This window comes from Osmia lignaria, chromosome 13, assembly GCF_051020975.1.
Source record: "Osmia lignaria lignaria isolate PbOS001 chromosome 13, iyOsmLign1, whole genome shotgun sequence".
Lineage (NCBI taxonomy): Eukaryota > Metazoa > Arthropoda > Insecta > Hymenoptera > Megachilidae > Osmia > Osmia lignaria.
Window position 1 is genome coordinate 103,705 of NC_135044.1, and position 17,311 is coordinate 121,015.

Sequence of the window (17,311 nt, forward strand, 5' to 3'; positions counted from 1 at the left end):
TAAAAAATCGTACAAGTTTCTACATTCATACAACGTGGACGGATGCAAAAGCTTTAGCCAAACCTTGGAATATTATTATTTAGAATTCAGTCATTTATAAATATGTATTTTCAGTTTCGTACGTACCACGAGTAGCTTCAAGAGCTTCTTCCTCTTCTTCTTCTTCTTCTCTAACGAAATAAATAAGTAATGTTACACAGCTGTTTGTGGAACACCTTGAACTAAATGCGTCTTGCTTTTGGTTTTAGGCAGTGACGATTGGCTCATAGCTTTGCTTAATTTAGGTTGTCCATTCGGTGAACTGGTAACAAATCCTTCTGAACGCATGTCTTTCAGCGATATGTTAGAATTGCTTCTAAGAGATGGAGTAGAACTGAACTTTCGATTGTGCGCCAATCGATCTTGAAGTTTAGCTTCGTTTTGTCGTGGTATCCTGGACTTGATCGGTGGCGTGTCACGGTATTCGTAAACGTTTTCCTTCGAGGTACGAGTTATATTCTCGATTCCCTCCGACGGTTCGTCGTCTCGCACCATCAAGATGTCTCCGCTATAGTAGTGATCAGACTGTCTGGAAATATTGAAGCAGATAAAACTAATTTAGGATATAAATTAATACATATTCCGTTAATATCAATTAAAGAACGTGTATAATTTTTTTAACTGAAAAGATAAAAAAAAAACCATTAGTGCAAAAATTGAAAGCTATGCAATGAATAATGCGAGAATTACCTGTATACATTCTGGCAGCCGTTGTTTTGCTGCATAAATTATAAGCAAAGGTAGAGTTAATAAAATGTAGGATAATCTATCCCGAAACCTCGAAAATAATTAATGAAACCAGAATCAGAACCAGAACCACAACCACAACCGCATGCACTACCGGCTTAAAAGGTGTACGGGTTTGGTTCTGTTTACCTTTTCTTACCTTTTGGCATTGCGCCAAAGCATGCAGCATACTACAGAAAGAACAATCAGCAGTAGACAGGTTGCAGAGACTGACCAAAATGCAATTTGAAGAGGTTGCTTTGGTTCCCACCAGTACTGTGATAGGCACAAAGATAAATAAATAAATAAATAAATAAGTAAATTCAATATTTATCTACAACAGATATATATGTACATGATCCCGTAGGGATTGTTCTCACTTCTGTAACTGGAGGATACGTAGGCACCAAACGACCAACAACAGTTGGCAAATAAGCAGACCAAAAGGCACTTTCGGTTTGTCGGTAGTTGAATAAAATTGAACTATTGTAAGTGGTATTGATATTCAAGTACCGCAATTGTCCTGATCTAGCAACTTCAAAGTGTAGACCAAGAATTTGTGAGGGTGTAGGATTTCTAAAAAACAAATATCATTTATATCATTTTTATAATCTAAAGAAAGATAATAGTAATAGTTATTTAAACATACCCGTACGTTGCAAAATTTGCATACGCCTGCATAAAGAAATGACTCATGTTCCTATCATTGTCCGTCCACATGTCACGTTTTAATTTCCACTGCTCAGGGAAGAATTCTAAAACAACGATACTTGTCTAATCGAGAAGTTAACGAGAAGTTAACGAGAAGTTAAATTACTGCTTACCAACATCCATAAATGGTGCTCCTGTTAACCAAAGTAGTTCGGTATTGTGAGGCACTCTACGCCAGTGTGGCAATTTTAATGCATCTATAGTCGTATTTAATACGTACAAGTAAGTTGGTACACGTTTCTCTACCAGTAATTTTGCAATTTTGTCAAAAGGTGCCACGTAATGAAAATCAGATAATAACTAGAAAAGATATATAAATATGTGAGAAAAATAAATTTGAAAATATACATATAGAATATATACGAAACGCATGTACATAAAGCTTACGTTAATGAATTGATCACGAATATAGGTAACATTGTTCGGATCTGGCCAATACGTATACATATATTTGATAGCCTCGTAAACGCCCTGAGGATTAAGAGTGTAATTGTATTGAAGAACGAATTCCCAAATTTTTTTATCAAATAATTCTGGATTTATTACATAACGATTTCTTGCCAATGTAGCATTGTTATCTGAAATGGAAAAAAAAAGAAACATGTTTAGTACGTTCTAATAATAAATATTGTAGAAAAGATAAGGACATACATATCATATATGCTGCCTCTTGAGTAGTAACACCAGCCGTGTATGCCAGATTACGCTTAAACCTATGATTCTTTATACTTTGTTCGGGTGTTTCGGTGAAAAAATGCCAATCCGATGCCCTCCAATCTTCGTACCAATTATCACTAGGTACAGTAAAATTAATGTCGAGTACAGGAGCCCATGGAAACGTGCCAATATGCGGTCTTAATTCAGAGTTACCCAGCTCAAAGAAGGATCTACCATCCTTCAAACACTGCACCAATTTCCAACTACTTTCTATGCTGCAACCTAGCATTTCTGCGTACACTCTAGAAGTGTTCTGCGCTCTGTATTTATCGATTATAACTGCCCAATCTGCTAAGACAGAACCTGACTGAGCGATTACTTTTGACACCATATCTCTGGTTCTAGGTGCAACCATTAACAATCCAGCGCTCGCAGCACCAGCACCAGGACCAAAAAGAGTTATGGCATCGGGATTACCGTTGAAAGCTCTAATATTATCGTAGACCCATCTTAGCGCCATAGACTGATCGAGAATCCCATAATTCCCAGGACTGTTTTCATCTCCTGTACTCAAAAATCCGAGTGCTCCAAGTCTGTAATTAACAGATACCACTACCACGTTATAAAACGCAGCCAACATATGAGCTGGAAACAAGTTACTGGCTCCATGGGTAAATTCTCCTCCGTGAATATAAAACATTACCGGATACGGCTGAGCCAAACCAGATTCGATGGACGGAGTAAAAATATTAACGTACAAACAGTCCTCGTCTACGTCTCTGATTCCTTTAGTGGCACCTGTGTACGAGCTGGGTTGGGGACAAGCCGGTCCCCAATCTACGGCTTGCAACAATTGCCAACCTTTATGAGGTCTGGGAGGTTTAAAGCGACCTTCCCTTGTAGGAGGAGTAGCATAAGGAATGCCCAGAAACACGTTTACGTGTTTTGTAACTCTTTCGACAGGCAAACTCCAAGGCCTGTGTCTTGCTTGTGGATCATCGTACAAATATACTTTGAATCCTTGTACTTGTCCGTAGCTAGTGGTCACGGTCACATCTCTGTCCAAGTTTTTCGAATCGGCTCGTTCTCTACCTTGAAGATCTTCGCGCCAACCACCCAGTACTCCTGGCAAAGGAAGTCTCGAAGTTGTCTCCTTAAAAATATTTTTTATTGAAAAAACCCGTACAAATCCTGTAGTGACACGACGAATCTTACCTCGTAGTGATACCGATCTCCCGATGGTCTGGTGGGTCCTTTGTAAACAGGATCCAGATAACTCGGCCGATAGCCGTACCTTCTATCTTTGTACATATAAGTGTCAGTTCGATGATTGGGCCCGTTCGATGGTACGTAGACACCATCGCGGCCATAATATCGACTACCCGAGGATATTGGTTCTTGACACCGAACGGTTATCGTAAAAAGCCAGATACAAAAACAGACGCGCTCGATCGACGCGTACAGACTATACGTTGCCATCTTGGCCGCGTGCGGATCATGCGGATTCATGCGGATTCATGCGGATTGGTGTTTCGCTGCAATGACTGTAACCAAGTCAGCCAGGCACAGGTGTGGTTAGTTCGCATACACACTCGCTGAACTGTTTCAGGAAACTCTCGCGGTGAAACAGGGAAAAGCGAAAGGCGAAAGGCGGCGGTACGAAAGTAAAATTCCACGTATAGCCATATGAGAACGAGTACGAGATGTAACCTCTGTAATATAACCACCTGAAACACACATTTTATATAGTTTTTTTATAATAAGGAAAGGTTAATATACGTATATATGTATATATGTATAATGTGGTACACGTGCACTTACGAAATCACGATAGGGCACACCCTACTAACGTTCGAAAACAATCTTTTAACAATCTTTGTTAAACATCGAAATCCAGATTTCCCTTATAGCGTCCCGATGAAAATCACTTTGAATATTATTTCTGGAAAATGAACATTAAATGATTGTATGTATATAAATAATTTTGAACGATTCGAAATCTTTTACGTGACAGCGCATCGACGTGATCGAACATTATAAGAGAAAGTATATATGTATGTATACATATAGATACATAATTACTTACTTATGTGTGTATCACTAACTTACTACACGACACCTTTACCTATGAATTGTCACTTTGAGTAATTATAAATTAAGAATTGAACCTCCTTATAATGATTGAAATGTTACTTTTCTAATGGACAAAATATGTATACCAATGAATGTGAATTTCTTTTGAAGAAGTAATTGTAAGAAAAAACGTTGCTCCTGAACTAACGTTCAGAGAATACTGACGAGGATGAATGGCAATGTTGCTGTTGCGTGCACGTATTTACGTGCTGCGATCGCCCACGCACTAATAAATAGGTACTTGTACGTTGAATCATGTAGACGCGTGAATGGATGAGTTGTATGTAATATCTATACGTTTATCTTTATCTGAAATTGAAATAGATTAGATCAGGGTTATCGTTTTCATTTTTTGCTTGTGAATCTTCATAACTTATACTTAAAATAAAACAGTAATCAAACGGTAATCAATGATTTTCATTGCTGAATATTTTCTTTCTCGAAGATTGTCGAAGATTGTCGAAGATGTAACAGCTAATACGTAAGCTGAAATTATTTGTATTTTCTTTTACTTTTAATTATTTTTAGAATATTTAAGTAATTTAAGTAATTTAAGTAATTTAAGTAATTTAAGTAATTTAAGTAATTTAAGTAATTTAAGTAATGCTTGGAAAATATTATATCAACGTTATTTCCAAGGAATTATTCCAAATTATTCCATGCAGTTTGATGAAGTAAAAGTCTTTTTTATCTACCACCCCTTCTCTACTCTCTGCCATTGGCGAGTTGTCTAATTTACAGCAATTGTTGGATTTATTACCGTTCTCCGCTCGACTTTACTTCCACGAGTGTACAGTCTCGGTAAAGAATTTGCAGGCGAATTTAATTATACGTCAACTTCCTACTGTTATCCTCATCCAAATCGACAGTTTGTTCACATTATGGCGTAGACAGCTCTGGAAAAGAAAATCTGAAAGATAACAACAGATGATACGTCGTCCTTGTCCTTGTTTAACATTCGCGAAATGCTGATTTAAATGGATGCTATTATACCCGTCGTTGTTCGTGTTCTGTCGTGCGTACATCCCTTTTTTGTGGGAACTTTGCCATCAAAATAGTCTTTGAACTCGTGGGAATAAGACACACCATAATTCATAATTATTGTTCTGTATCCATTCCGTTCCCTGGTCTATTTGTTTCAAAATCTGATTATTATTATTAATTTTTCTCTACCATCATTTTTCCAAAGGTACAACAGCATTCAACCCTAACACATCTTTTGGTTTGGCTTGCAAATACATATGTACATTGCGGAGGTGAGAAGAGACTCATAGAATACTCCTGAGGGTTCTCCTTGGATCCAAGGAAATGTAACCTGGTTACTTTTTTTTTTTTTAAGGAGAAGTACTTATCGTTCTCCTGCTCAGTTCTGTTGTTAAAGGGAAGAAACAAAGAATGAGTGAAGCGAGTGGTGGGATGCCTCGTTTCCCTTACAATGTACCCGTTGCTAAAGAAATACTTAATATTTAATACTATACGCATCCTCGCCACGGTGGTCCTTCCTCCAATGCAGAGTGTAAGAGTGTAGAAGCAGAAATGCAGAGATGCACAGATGCACCGGAACAGTGGTAGAATGGTGGGGGCGTTGCGCTGGTGGACTGGCGGACTGGCGGACTGGCGAAGGCGCTCGCACAGTCTGGGGCCCACTTGTTTCGTCGGAGGATCGCGGCTTGTCACTCGAGAACGCGTTGCCATTCCGGTAACATCGTTTTCCTCGAACCTTGTGTCTCTCGGTACTTGATCACCTTCCCGTCAACCACTCGAATCCGAATCCTGCTGATCTTTCGACGCTCTGTGATACTTGGAGAGTGTAGTTGAAGAGGTGCATTCTAAAAAAAGTGACACAGTTAAGAAAGAATGCTCTAAGTAGCGATAAATTAAAAATATTTTCTTTTTCATCGAATTTCGGATAAATTGATCGTGAAACATGACTACGGAAACGTTGTCGCGAGAAATAGACGCTCATATTGTGACACTGCTCACGCGGATGTCAGCTTTAAAGGAGAATAACGCGGAGTTGGTGGAAAGGAAGGCACCGATGTCCATCGAGGCACGCAGTTTAGAACTATGGAGAGCAGTGGCTGTAGAGTGTTTCGCCACTTTTCTCTTCAGCCTCGTTGTATCCGGTGCGGCTGCGTCCTCCGCAGTTTCCGGTAGCGGTCTCTCTGTTTTGGCGATCGCCGTTGCTTCTGGTTTCGCCATCGCCGCGATCTGCTTGATCTTTGGACACGTTAGCGGTAAGAATCTTTCTTCCTTCCCTTAAAAGAAAAAAAAAAAAAAAAAAATACTTCAATTTCAGATACATTTCAAGATTCTATTGCTTATAATCCTATGAGGATGTTTCTGGCAAATTACCGATTAATATTCAGGATAGATTTAGCGTTATAAATTAAAATCTTGAGTTGTTAGAAATTGTTGTTTTAAAGACAAAGATTTCTGCTAGGTATCTGCTATTGCATCGGTATTGTCAGGTCAGCCCTCATGGTTTCTCTCGATTGACTCGTTAACCGATTATAGCGGCTACATAATGGAAACATATAGACCGCATCAGAACGTACATTACGTATATTTGTGAACGTGTGATCATTTATTTCACGCACACGCTGAAATTCTTATTTCTCTTATCCATTTAATATATTTAGCTACCGTCTAAAGCAGAGCAACACCTTTGTATTTATTCTGCTATAAACCCCTCGCGAATAGGTGAGAATAAATGACGTCTAGACGGTATTTGAATCCTAGCTGAAAAGTTAACAATTGAAAAAAAGAAATTACCATTTACACCATCGCTAAAGACATAAATTTTCATTAATAAGAAAAATAAATGAAACGTGATATGCAATACGCGTAGATTAAAAAGAAAAGTTTACGGTTGAAATACGATTATACGAAGCGTTGTAGCTTTTTACAATAAAATGATGAAATGTTTCTATCGCAGGTGGCCACGTGAATCCAGCTGTCTCTGTATCTTTCGCTTTGTGTCGACGGATCTCTTTGCTTCGAGCTGCACTTTACATAGCTGCACAATGCGGAGGCGGTATAGCTGGCGCGGCGATGCTTTACGGGTAAGTGATTTTCCTAAAATATGTACAATTATGTGTATAGAAATTAATTTCAACATTTTGACGGTTGATGTCACGGTTGATGTTGTCAAATACTAATTTCTAATCACTAATCACTAATCAAACTACAATTCAAATTATACATTTAATCATTTTAAAATCCTCTTTAAAAATGTAATTCAATTAATTCGGACTTTTGTTAGATAAAAAAGGCATTGCAATGTGATACCGTCAAAGTGTTAATAGGCATAAAGACAGGACGTTTGATTGCTAAAATTCTGAAAGATTTATTTAATATATCAAATGTACGATATGCATACGTACCAATGAAAAGAAACGAACACAAAATCCCTTTGTACAAGTTTACACGGAAAACGTTTCAAGATACGCGCAACCCCAAGAGGACAGCTGTTACGTAGATACGGAATCCGAGAAGACCGTGTGCCGTCTTCGGAATCCATGAAACAATTGTGTAGCTTCTCCTGGTCAATTGTTGTTGACTGTTGTAAACTGAATTTCATGTCTCGATTTTTCCTCGTGGACTCGTGATAATTTATAGTTTATAGTTTATACTATACGGAACGGTTCGTTTTATGGTGCATCTGCTCTCTAAATCGTTCTTAAGCGTTAATCATTCATCCCACTAGAAATTTATATTAGTTACACGAGTAATGAGTAATAATGAGAAAAAATGAAAAAGCCGGAGAGACGTGTAGAAGAGTAGAGAGAGAGAGAGGGAGAGAGAGAAAAAAATATAAGTGGGAGAGACAGAAAGAGGTAGAACGAGGCAGAAAGAGGCACGCGTAATTGGTAGGGCTAAGGAGAAGCTTCTTCGAAGGTGAGCACCTGCTTGGTCCCGAGTACTGCGGCAGGCCACCGCCTCGCAGCTGCCGCAGATGTTTCGTGGACCAAAAAAGGTCGTGGTGAAAAAGGATGAAACGTGTGCAGTGTGTACCCAGAGACGAAGATAATGAATACCTATGCACGCCGAGGTGGGACAAGTTTCACGACGCCGATCGCCTCATTGAAGGAGGACACGCTGTGATCCGGAGCAAAGCAGATGTTCTCCGCTCTACGCCGTGCCCCGTGCCCCGTCCGCCGTTTCCGAGGATCATTGTCCTCCCTTTCTCCTCCGTCGACGATCTACCGCTTCCTCTTCGACCTCTCTAACTCGCCACTTGCTCTCTTCGAATTAACTTTCAACGTTTCTGAAACAGAAGAATGGTACACGATTATTATCACATTATTTGCTGTATTAGTTCTACCGACTAATACAGCATCAAATTTTAATATCTCAACATTTCAAATTAAACGTTTTATTACGTTTGATGTCAATCTGAAAAAAAAAAAAAAAAAAAAAAAAAAAAAAAAAAAAAAAAAAAAAGAATAATTTAATGATTTAATAAAAAAGTGTTGCTTATTAAAATGAATTGATACGATAGTTTATGGTAACATTTTGAAGAATTACTTGGATATCGTTGAATCTTGTAACAGAGAGGCCACAGGTTCCACGCAGATTGCCTGGAAGTTCGTGTACCCCAGTCTTTGTTCGATAAAACACCCCTTCAAATACTTTTAAAGTTTCATCGATAGATATTCTCTAGCCTGGAAAAAAAAATAGAAACATTCCCTGTGCTTTGCCATAAATACATTTTCTAATGTCATTATCCTTCGATAAAGGATTAAATTGCAGACTATTAAAAAATTGAAAAGTTTAGTTTCAGTCAGAATCAAGTCAGTTTAAAGATCTTACGTCGGATGAAAAGAAATTGTCGCATAGTTTGGTTGTTTCTCGAAGCAATGACAGATCCGGGATCGAGGAACCACCCTTGTTACCACCATATGACCGCATAAAGAGATAACAAGTGCGCGATATGTACCGAAATAATAATCGAACAATACTCTAGTTAACCGGCTGAGTTCGTCGTCCCTTGCGATAAACGTCTCTGGGGACAACGTGTGTACGTGTGTAAGTGCGCGCACCCTAAAAGTAGAAAAAAGATGGAGAGAAAAAAGGCATATTCTTGCATCTGTTGCGAGGTGGGTCAGCAGTGGCGTTTGTAAAACACGTATCCTTGCATTCGTCGAGGGGTGGCTGTCCCCAATGCGCTACTTCCTTCTGTTCTTTGGAATATAAATAAAAAAGATGGAAGATATACATATAAATCGTCTATCAAACTAATGTACTAATGGAGAAATTATGAGGGAAAACCGCTAGTCTAACTATCCATAAAGAATTTACTATCGTTTCATCAAACAGTTACAAGATTTTCCCATTATCTTTGTCATTTTTTTTTCTTTTTCTTTTTCTTTTTTCTATTGACATGTATTTATAATTTTTTTCGAGATTCTTTAAAGTCTACAAAATGAACATTAATTTGAAGAATGGAAGGATAGTATTATAGATACGATGCTATAAACCTACGTATTTGACAAGAGAGTTAGTTTGCCACCACGAACCAGGGAACAGCTGTAAGGAAGCAGGTGTGTGTTGTGACGTGAAGCAAGACACACGCAGTACGCGTGGCGAACCGGATATTCCAGAGAAGAAACAGTCTCGTCACACACGTTTCCTCTCCTATGGTCTTTTATCCTTGTCCTTCTTTAAACTGAAATCCAAATCATTGATCAATCACGTTTCAGATTATATTTCTTTTAGATTTCTTTTAGATTTATTTTAGATTTATTTTAGATTTATTTTAGATTTACCTGCTTGTTAGAGAAATATCGTCCGATACGGAGAAAGCACGTTTCACGGAACGATTTCTGGTAGATGCGCAATATCTAAAGCTTCCTGGAGAACCCTCGATATTGGGTTCTTAAGCCAGGGCTTTCGAGCACCGCTTTTCAATAATTCTGAGACTCGTACGACGCGTTCCTTCGGATTTTCTTTCAATATATGTATGTATGTATGTACATATGTACAGTAATTCGCCGTCCAGTCGAATAAGTAAGGTTTTAAAAGACAGTTTCGGGACATCTTTCTCCTCGTTTTCTTCGACAACTGTGAAACCGTGTTTAAACATTGTTACTGGTGAAATATTAAACATTCAGAGTAAATGAAAATAAGTGTACGTAATAATAAATAATAATAGGTGAGACTTTTGACATAGGTACTTGAAGGATACTACTGTCCTTTAGGAAACTTGATTTTAAACTTGACATTTAAGTGTTAGCATCGTTTTAGCATCTGACGTAGTTCTGTCCATCGAGTCAAGCTCTGTTTCAACGGTTTAACATGATAAATTTCACTATAGTATCTTTCTATCTTCAATTCTTCTTGACATATTTTTCACTTATCGTTAGCATCTATGTAGGTATTATACATTTTAGGTATCTAGTTCCTTTTAGATCTCGTACATGGAGAGAAACTGTTGTTGGGCCGAAAATGCAGCGTGAAAGCCAGGCAGCGTGGGTCAGGTAGAGCTGTTTCAGTAGGAATGCTTTACCTGCTTCGAACACCTTTTACCGCGAACTCAAAGCGGACCGCTTAAACGTTCCACGTGATTCCATCTTTTACAATGATATCGTTTTTTCGATATCATATTACAGTAATGGAAAAGTTGTCGGAAAAGTGTGTTTCTCTGTTGGTAAAAATAAATGGTAAGAAGGCGAAGGGAGAAAAAAAAAAAAAAAAAAGTATACAACATATGGTATGGATCTTTGCACCCGCCTCTTAAAACCCCTACCAAGTCTTAACTAAATATTTGCATTAACTAAAATTGCTGGGAAAATTTACGCTTTATTAATCGCCTTTATTTTCACCTAATAAATTTTTTTCTTTACCTCTTCTCTAAGCACGTTACTTTTTAAATTAAAAATTTTCTTTTCACTGAAAGAAATTTACTTACTTGATCTACGAGTTCGCTTAATTGACATTGGTATTTTTTAAAAGAAAAGTGTTGAAGCATTCAAAGCGAGGTAGAAAAGAACTTGTACATACCTACGTAAGTAAGTAAGTAAAAGAGCCAGCTTAGGTCGGGTTATAACCGGAGCAGGATGCCAACAGATGGTTCCTTCTCAACCACGTGTTCCTTCTCAAGAATCTTTCCGTTCCTCTACCCTTGTCGTAGACTGTACTAATCATTAGATGCACCATAGGCAAACTGTTCACACTGCCCAAGATTAACTTACAAAATTCACTTCGATCCTTTACCTTCAACAGAATATCGTTTGCTAAAGTTACTATACTAGATGTTTGAGCAATTGCTTTTACATATCTCGGAAGGATCAATCGTAAATTTTTTTCTATCTTCTCCTTTCTTTTCCTTTCCTTTTCTTTTCTTTTCGTTCTTGCCGACTGGATCAAGGTGGAACGTCTTCGAAGAATACGAAGGCGACAAAACATCTGCTGCTCTTCGATCTCTACGACCGAAAAAGAATCATTTATGGCCTCCTAAAGCTCCTTTGTGACTACGACTTACGCTACGATGCTCGAAAGGATCACTAAGGATTCCCCTTTTGTGCAACATGTGGCTGGCACGTGTTTTAGAAAGGCAGACTGTACGATTTATATTGTAGGATCTATAGAGATCCGCAACGATCTTTGACCAGCTGCCGAGCTTTCCTTTATTTATACCTTAACAAATCAACAGAAGATTGCTTCGTCCTCCTGTAGAATCCGTGCGTGAATGATCATTACCATAATCGAAAGGCCATCATATGCATGAAATTCTATCTATTGCGAGAGAACAGTCTTCTACTCTTTCTCAGTTCGTTCGTTTTATCGTTAGACGAACCTTCAGGATAGAAATTAAGAATAATAAATAACGGAGAAACGGATCCTCGTAGGTATACGCACTTCCTGTCTTCTTTCTTTCAGATTTTTTTTTCATTCAGCAGAGAGAATACTACTCACGATCAAACCTACCTTGCTTTCTCTCTCTTTCTTGTTCTTTCTTGTTCTTTCTTGTCCTTTCAAAGAATTCCTGTGCTTTGTTGAGTCCGTATTTCTATGAAAAGTAGAGTTGCGCAGAAAGCCGCTTCCTCGAAAAGCTATAGCGTTCCGTTTTCTTCCAAAGTGTTGAAATATTTCAGCACATGTATGTTTAATATGCCGTATAAAATAATAATGGAATCGTGACGATTCAGCATCAGTATTCCTTGAAAACTTCCCACGAAGCGAGGAGAGGCAGAAATTTACCCCGCATCGTTGGTTGACCGTAAAACTTAATTTTCTTATTCCATAGCTTGTCCGGTGCATCTGAACTTTCCCATAGAACATAGGACATAGGGCAAGACTTTAGAATAGAGCTCTGTTCAGCTTCGTAGCGGTTTAACGCGTATCACATGTGGTGGTTTTCCTCGTTGGAACACATCCAGTCGAAAAGGGGAAGCGATTCTTTTGTGGCGAGTCTGCAGTTCTTGAGAGAGGGGCAAGGGCCAGTGGTGGAAGGTATCAATAGCTCGTTAAACACGAGCATAGCCTGGTGAAACTGATACACACATCTCTTCACCGCCCCCACCCCGTCCCTCGTTCCCCATCCCTTTATCAAATTGAAATTTATTTAAAGCGTCGTATCGGTCTCTAGGGTGAACCCTCTGGGGTTCTCTACCCCTCTCAAAATATGGGGCACAGGTTGCACTCGCTCTCGAGTCAAGTGCACGCAAGATTAAACGTTCTTCCAATGACGATCATATCAGATGAGTTTCGCGCGAATGACCGGGGGTTCTTCGGGTTAGAAACGTGAGAAAACGAGCCGCTTCGTGCCGAATCGTGGGACCTTTCTCAAATTTACTCAGATTTACAAAGAAGGTTCGAGGCACCTGCACAATTTCTTGTAATATCTGTATAAAGGAAACTCATTAGGCAAATTACATTACACAGATAAAACTTGCAAAAGTCTTTTAATACTTACAAACAAATAAAATCTGCTTATCACGCGCAGCTTAGTAAAAGGAACGCTTTCATCCCCTTAGTTTCTCACCCTCTTTGCACGGTTGTGGTGTACCGCGAACCGCGCACGATTAATCCCAATTGTGCGCTGATGATCTGCATTTCTGATTTCATCAATTCGCTTTCTCTCGTAATACGATCCACGAGTACCTACTCGAGAGAGAGAGAGAGAGAGAGAAAAGGGCGCTTTCATTTGCATGAACCAAGGGAGAACTTTCGCTGATGCACGTGACGATAGATTTTTAGGTCGATGGAGATTTCAAGCTGAAACAGGCATTTAAGAGATTATCCATGATTAGTCGTAATTATACTTGAATAAGATTCAAACCTTTCAAACTATCTTGTAGTTCGTGGCAATAATGTTATATCTAATGTGAGATTAGCAGTGATCACTGCTGTCACTTTTTCTCACTGGACTGTTTGCTGTTGGGAAAGGGTTAAGGTCGCGTCTCTGTGACCCCGTATGATTGTACAAACTGAGAAAATTAACGAGGTGTTTTATGCAAATGAAATAGCGCGCGAGGGGCGATAAAAGTAGAATGGTGGGTCTCGACGATGCACCGGCTAATATAAACATTACACCGTTGGGACCTATTTGCCGCAGAGGGCTTTTACGCTCGCTGTCAGGGATACAGTAACTTTCAATAGGAAAATCATCGTATATTATATTGCGGTATCACAGTGAATGCCATATGCGAAGCTCGATCACTTTGGGGAAATCGATAATATTTTCCACCATAGTTTCATTTTTTTCCAAATGCGATTACTCCCATAAATGCATACTGTCCACAGTATACATATACTACCACTCGGTATCACCAGATAATTCATTATTGCTCCGTATAAGTTGTACTTATAAATGAATTTTTACCAATTTTGTATTTTGTTTTCTTGTTATATAGGGTGACTACGCCTTCCAATACGCAAACATTGACATCCCCAGGTCGCCTCGGTGGAGCTATCGAAAGACTACTAGTGGAACTAGCACTCTCGGTACTTATAGTCCTGGCCCATTTCACCTCAGAATCTTCCAAAGCTTTACCATCGTCAATTTCGTCAAAACCAGCCGGTGTGCTAGCTGCTGCTTATACAGCGGCTACTTTAGTTTCGGTAAGTACACCTTTCACGTTCAAAATGTATAAGTAGACTGCAAAAGGCTTCTTCTTCTTCTTCTGAACCGGTCTATCCAAAATGTCCCTCGGTCTTTTTCAAATCGATTCCCGATCCACGTGTTTAAAGAGCACCTGCAATTTGCCGTAGAAAGAACGTGAGAGTCGTAGGGGGAGCAGGCGAGGGACGGGGGGGTATAAAAGAGAAAAGGATGAAAGAAAAAAGAGAGAACTTGATCCGAGACCCACCTGCTCCGGAACACGGGTGTATATACAATGCAGCCGAAAACGAAAAATCTGATAGTATCACCACGTGTGCACGTTGAACGTCAGATTATTTGCAATCCAAAGAGAGGAAAATCTTGTTTGTTAAATTTTCTCCTTCAGTTCGATTTCCTCTGAAATCATACCCCAAGAAACATAACATACGCATTAAATATCGTGTCGCGAAAAAGCCAGACGCAGAGGTGATAAATAACAATTTGATATTTATACTTTCAGAGTCCATTCTTGAACCCGGCTAGAGCTCTGGGTCCAGCTTTCGTGAGCAACCGATGGGACAACCATTGGGTGTATTGGGTGGGACCGTTGTCGGGAAGCGCGGTAGCAGCTCTGCTCTACGAGTACGTCCTGAATCCGAAACGATCGAGGGATCCTCGAGAGATGGACGACGGCGACAACTCGTCGATGAGATCCGACGAGGACACTTACGACGATCTGGACAAACCATCCGGACCAAAGTTTCCCACCGCTTACGCCACTTACCGTCCAGTAGCTGGAGCATCTTCTTCTATTTACAGTGCCCCTCCGACAGCCTTGGAACGTGTCGAATCCATCTACGGTGGAACCAAGTCACTCTACTGCAAGTCTCCGCCTTTGACTCGGGCAAACTTGAATCGTTCCCAAAGCGTATACGCTAAATCAACGTCTGGTACGCGAGATGGTTTGATGATTCCTAAGCCAGGCCCGTTAGCGCCGGCTCAGAGCTTGTACCCCATCAGAATAGGCCAGGCAGCCACAAATTCTACAAGGGAGAATCAACAACTACCAACGAATCTACCAACGAATCTACCAACGAATCTACCAACAACCGGTGGACCGACTCAGTCTTCGCAGAATCATAACAGTACCAATCAGAATATGCAGAATCAGCTGCAGCAATGTACACAGAGTATTTACGGAATCAGAGGAATTTCAACGAGTCTAAGCACCCGGGAGAACGGTATCTATGGGGTTTCTACGAGCTCCAGTATATACGGCAGGGCTCCAGCTCCTCCTCCAAGTAATCAGAACCCTCAACAGTCTCCTGCAAGTGTTCAGTCGTCTGGACAGAATCATCATCAACAACAGCAGCAGCAGCAGCAGCAGCAGCAGCAACAGCAGCAACAACAACAACAACCGCAGCAACAGCAGCAGCAACAGCAACACCAAAACGGACCTATATCCACCAATACGGATAACGCAACGAACTCTAGAAGACCAGAGAGTATGTATGGCCATATCTCTAGGCGCAGCGACGATTCTGCATACGGTAGCTACCAAGGTTCTACACGAGGAAACTATGCCAAAGTACCTGGACCTCCTGGGTCAACCGGACCACCGAACGTACCACCGGGTCCTCCTCAATACCGTGAACAATCCAGACCTAGCCCAGCTGGCCCCTTGCAACAGAATCAGCAGAGTAATTTCACGAGAAATTCTCCGAATCCTCAGTACTGACTGTAAATTCAACGAGTATATTTATTTTGTTAACTGCTATTAACTGCCATTAACTGCTGGATGCAGTTGAGAAAAGAACTTACCGTTTCTTAAACGTTGAGTCATCAGGAATACGATGATATTCACTGTCACAAATATTCCTTCGTGGGTTAGGCACACCAGCATTACCTACAAAGTCAGAGATTTGTTAAAAGAGGAACTTGATACGTGCCATTTTATAGTGTGATGGAAAAGCACGGAGTAGTGGAACTTTCACGAAAGTTTCAACCATCCAAAGACTTGAATAATCTTTTAAACTGTGTTTCGATCGTGATGGAATTAGTATTCATATTGTAGCAGTGATAATGTTTTCAACTATAAGAATTTTCATTACCAAAATTTCATGTCACTTTGCCATCGTGTTCGTATCGAAATAAACCGTTAATTGATTGTTTAAAATTTTATTCGATTCGATTCGATTCGATTCGATTCGATTCGAGAATCGATCGTTACTTACTTAGCCATCTAGGGAGAAAATGCGAAAGCAATTCTTGAAACTCTCATGGAAATGAAGATTTATTCGATATCATTTTATTCAAAGTCAATATTATAAGATAAACTGCTTGAAAGTATAGTCGATATATCGCCAACAGGACTGATCTCATCAATAATTTTTTATACGTTGAATTTTTATTAAAGACGAAAACTAGGTGTAGATATATTGAAAATTAAGCCTGGAAATTTGTTGCTGTAACGTCGAAATTTCTGCAACTTCCCGACATTATTTTATAAGCTATACATGTATTATGAATCGGATAGAAAATAATTTAAAGCTGTGTACGAAATGAAAAAAAGCTCTTTAAATTTCTACTAGAAAATATATTAGATACCGATGAAGCAGCAAGTGTTTTTGTATATATTAAATTTCTATTTATTATCTTTATTATAGTTATACGTGTACAACTTTAATTATCGTAGCATTTACATATGTATATGTACGTAAGTAGAAAGAATTCGATAATAAACAAGTCCGGAACTCATACCTTTCTCTAATAATTCCAATCTGTTCAAAGTACATAATGGTATAAGAAGGTAAACAATTCATTCCAATTCCATCGAACGTTTGAATGGCGGGTGAACTTGTGTCATTAGCTATGAATTATAAGAAAAGAAAATCATGTAGGTAATTTATCATAGTTTGAATCAGATAGAAGAGCTCTCTGATTGGGCGATATTCGAAAGCGCCATCTAAGGCGCGCCATTTTTTACTAAATAAATTT

General features: G+C 39.3%; 2 protein-coding genes and 5 long non-coding RNA genes across 10 annotated transcripts; 2 read left to right on the forward strand and 5 right to left on the reverse strand.

The window, feature by feature from the left end:
- Window positions 1-156: 156 nt before the first annotated feature.
- Window positions 157-3,647, reverse strand: Gli (carboxyl ester lipase-like protein Gli). 4 transcript variants are annotated; one of them, XM_034337420.2, is made up of 9 exons: window positions 3,349-3,647; window positions 2,128-3,286; window positions 1,864-2,054; window positions 1,590-1,776; window positions 1,415-1,520; window positions 1,146-1,341; window positions 926-1,041; window positions 730-758; window positions 399-568 (listed from the first exon to the last, which is right to left on the reverse strand). In XM_034337420.2, exons 1-9 carry the CDS (start codon window positions 3,640-3,642, stop codon window positions 534-536), a joined length of 2,313 nt encoding a protein of 770 aa, XP_034193311.2. In that variant the 5' UTR covers window positions 3,643-3,647; the 3' UTR covers window positions 399-533. The 4 variants fall into 4 exon arrangements, with proteins under 4 accessions (XP_034193310.2, XP_034193311.2, XP_034193313.2 ...); XM_034337419.2 differs by lacking the exon at window positions 730-758 and having other exon boundaries at window positions 157-568; XM_034337421.2 differs by lacking the exon at window positions 730-758 and having other exon boundaries at window positions 433-568; window positions 916-1,041.
- Window positions 3,648-4,712: 1,065 nt separating this feature from the next.
- LOC143306026 (uncharacterized) lies at window positions 4,713-5,872 on the forward strand. Its single transcript, XR_013063310.1, has 3 exons — window positions 4,713-4,747; window positions 5,456-5,522; window positions 5,606-5,872. It is a non-coding gene; the product is annotated as an uncharacterized LOC143306026 (long non-coding RNA).
- A 4-nt stretch (window positions 5,873-5,876) lies between these two features.
- Window positions 5,877-17,235, forward strand: bib (MIP channel family protein big brain). The gene is made up of 4 exons (XM_034337440.2): window positions 5,877-6,503; window positions 7,205-7,331; window positions 14,127-14,334; window positions 14,835-17,235. The coding sequence occupies exons 1-4, from the start codon at window positions 6,194-6,196 to the stop codon at window positions 16,050-16,052; spliced, it is 1,863 nt and encodes a 620-aa protein (XP_034193331.2). The 5' UTR covers window positions 5,877-6,193; the 3' UTR covers window positions 16,053-17,235.
- LOC143306024 (uncharacterized) lies at window positions 6,391-7,307 on the reverse strand. Its single transcript, XR_013063307.1, has 3 exons — window positions 7,176-7,307; window positions 6,622-7,008; window positions 6,391-6,524 (listed from the first exon to the last, which is right to left on the reverse strand). It is a non-coding gene; the product is annotated as an uncharacterized LOC143306024 (long non-coding RNA).
- Window positions 7,845-9,451, reverse strand: LOC117610261 (uncharacterized). Its single transcript, XR_013063308.1, has 3 exons — window positions 8,797-9,451; window positions 8,307-8,536; window positions 7,845-7,971 (listed from the first exon to the last, which is right to left on the reverse strand). It is a non-coding gene; the product is annotated as an uncharacterized LOC117610261 (long non-coding RNA).
- Window positions 11,271-13,021, reverse strand: LOC143306025 (uncharacterized). The gene is made up of 2 exons (XR_013063309.1): window positions 12,199-13,021; window positions 11,271-12,067 (listed from the first exon to the last, which is right to left on the reverse strand). It is a non-coding gene; the product is annotated as an uncharacterized LOC143306025 (long non-coding RNA).
- LOC117610262 (uncharacterized) lies at window positions 14,382-14,957 on the reverse strand. The gene is made up of 3 exons (XR_004582842.2): window positions 14,829-14,957; window positions 14,583-14,731; window positions 14,382-14,468 (listed from the first exon to the last, which is right to left on the reverse strand). It is a non-coding gene; the product is annotated as an uncharacterized LOC117610262 (long non-coding RNA).
- Window positions 17,236-17,311: the final 76 nt, after the last annotated feature.

Excerpts from the sequence above, each read along its gene's own strand:
- bib (XM_034337440.2), top strand. The coding sequence starts at position 6,194 with ATGACTACGGAAACGTTGTCGCGAGAAATAGACGCTCATATTGTGACA. Across the intron at positions 6,504-7,204 it reads GATCTTTGGACACGTTAGCG|GTGGCCACGTGAATCCAGCT; the intron begins GTAAGAATCTTT and ends TTTCTATCGCAG. Across the intron at positions 14,335-14,834 it reads CAGCGGCTACTTTAGTTTCG|AGTCCATTCTTGAACCCGGC; the intron begins GTAAGTACACCT and ends TTATACTTTCAG.
- Gli (XM_034337419.2), bottom strand. The coding sequence starts at position 3,642 with ATGAATCCGCATGATCCGCACGCGGCCAAGATGGCAACGTATAGTCTG. Across the intron at positions 2,055-2,127 it reads AGAGGCAGCATATATGATAT|ATAACAATGCTACATTGGCA; the intron begins GTATGTCCTTAT and ends TTTCCATTTCAG. Across the intron at positions 1,521-1,589 it reads AGCACCATTTATGGATGTTG|AATTCTTCCCTGAGCAGTGG; the intron begins GTAAGCAGTAAT and ends TCGTTGTTTTAG.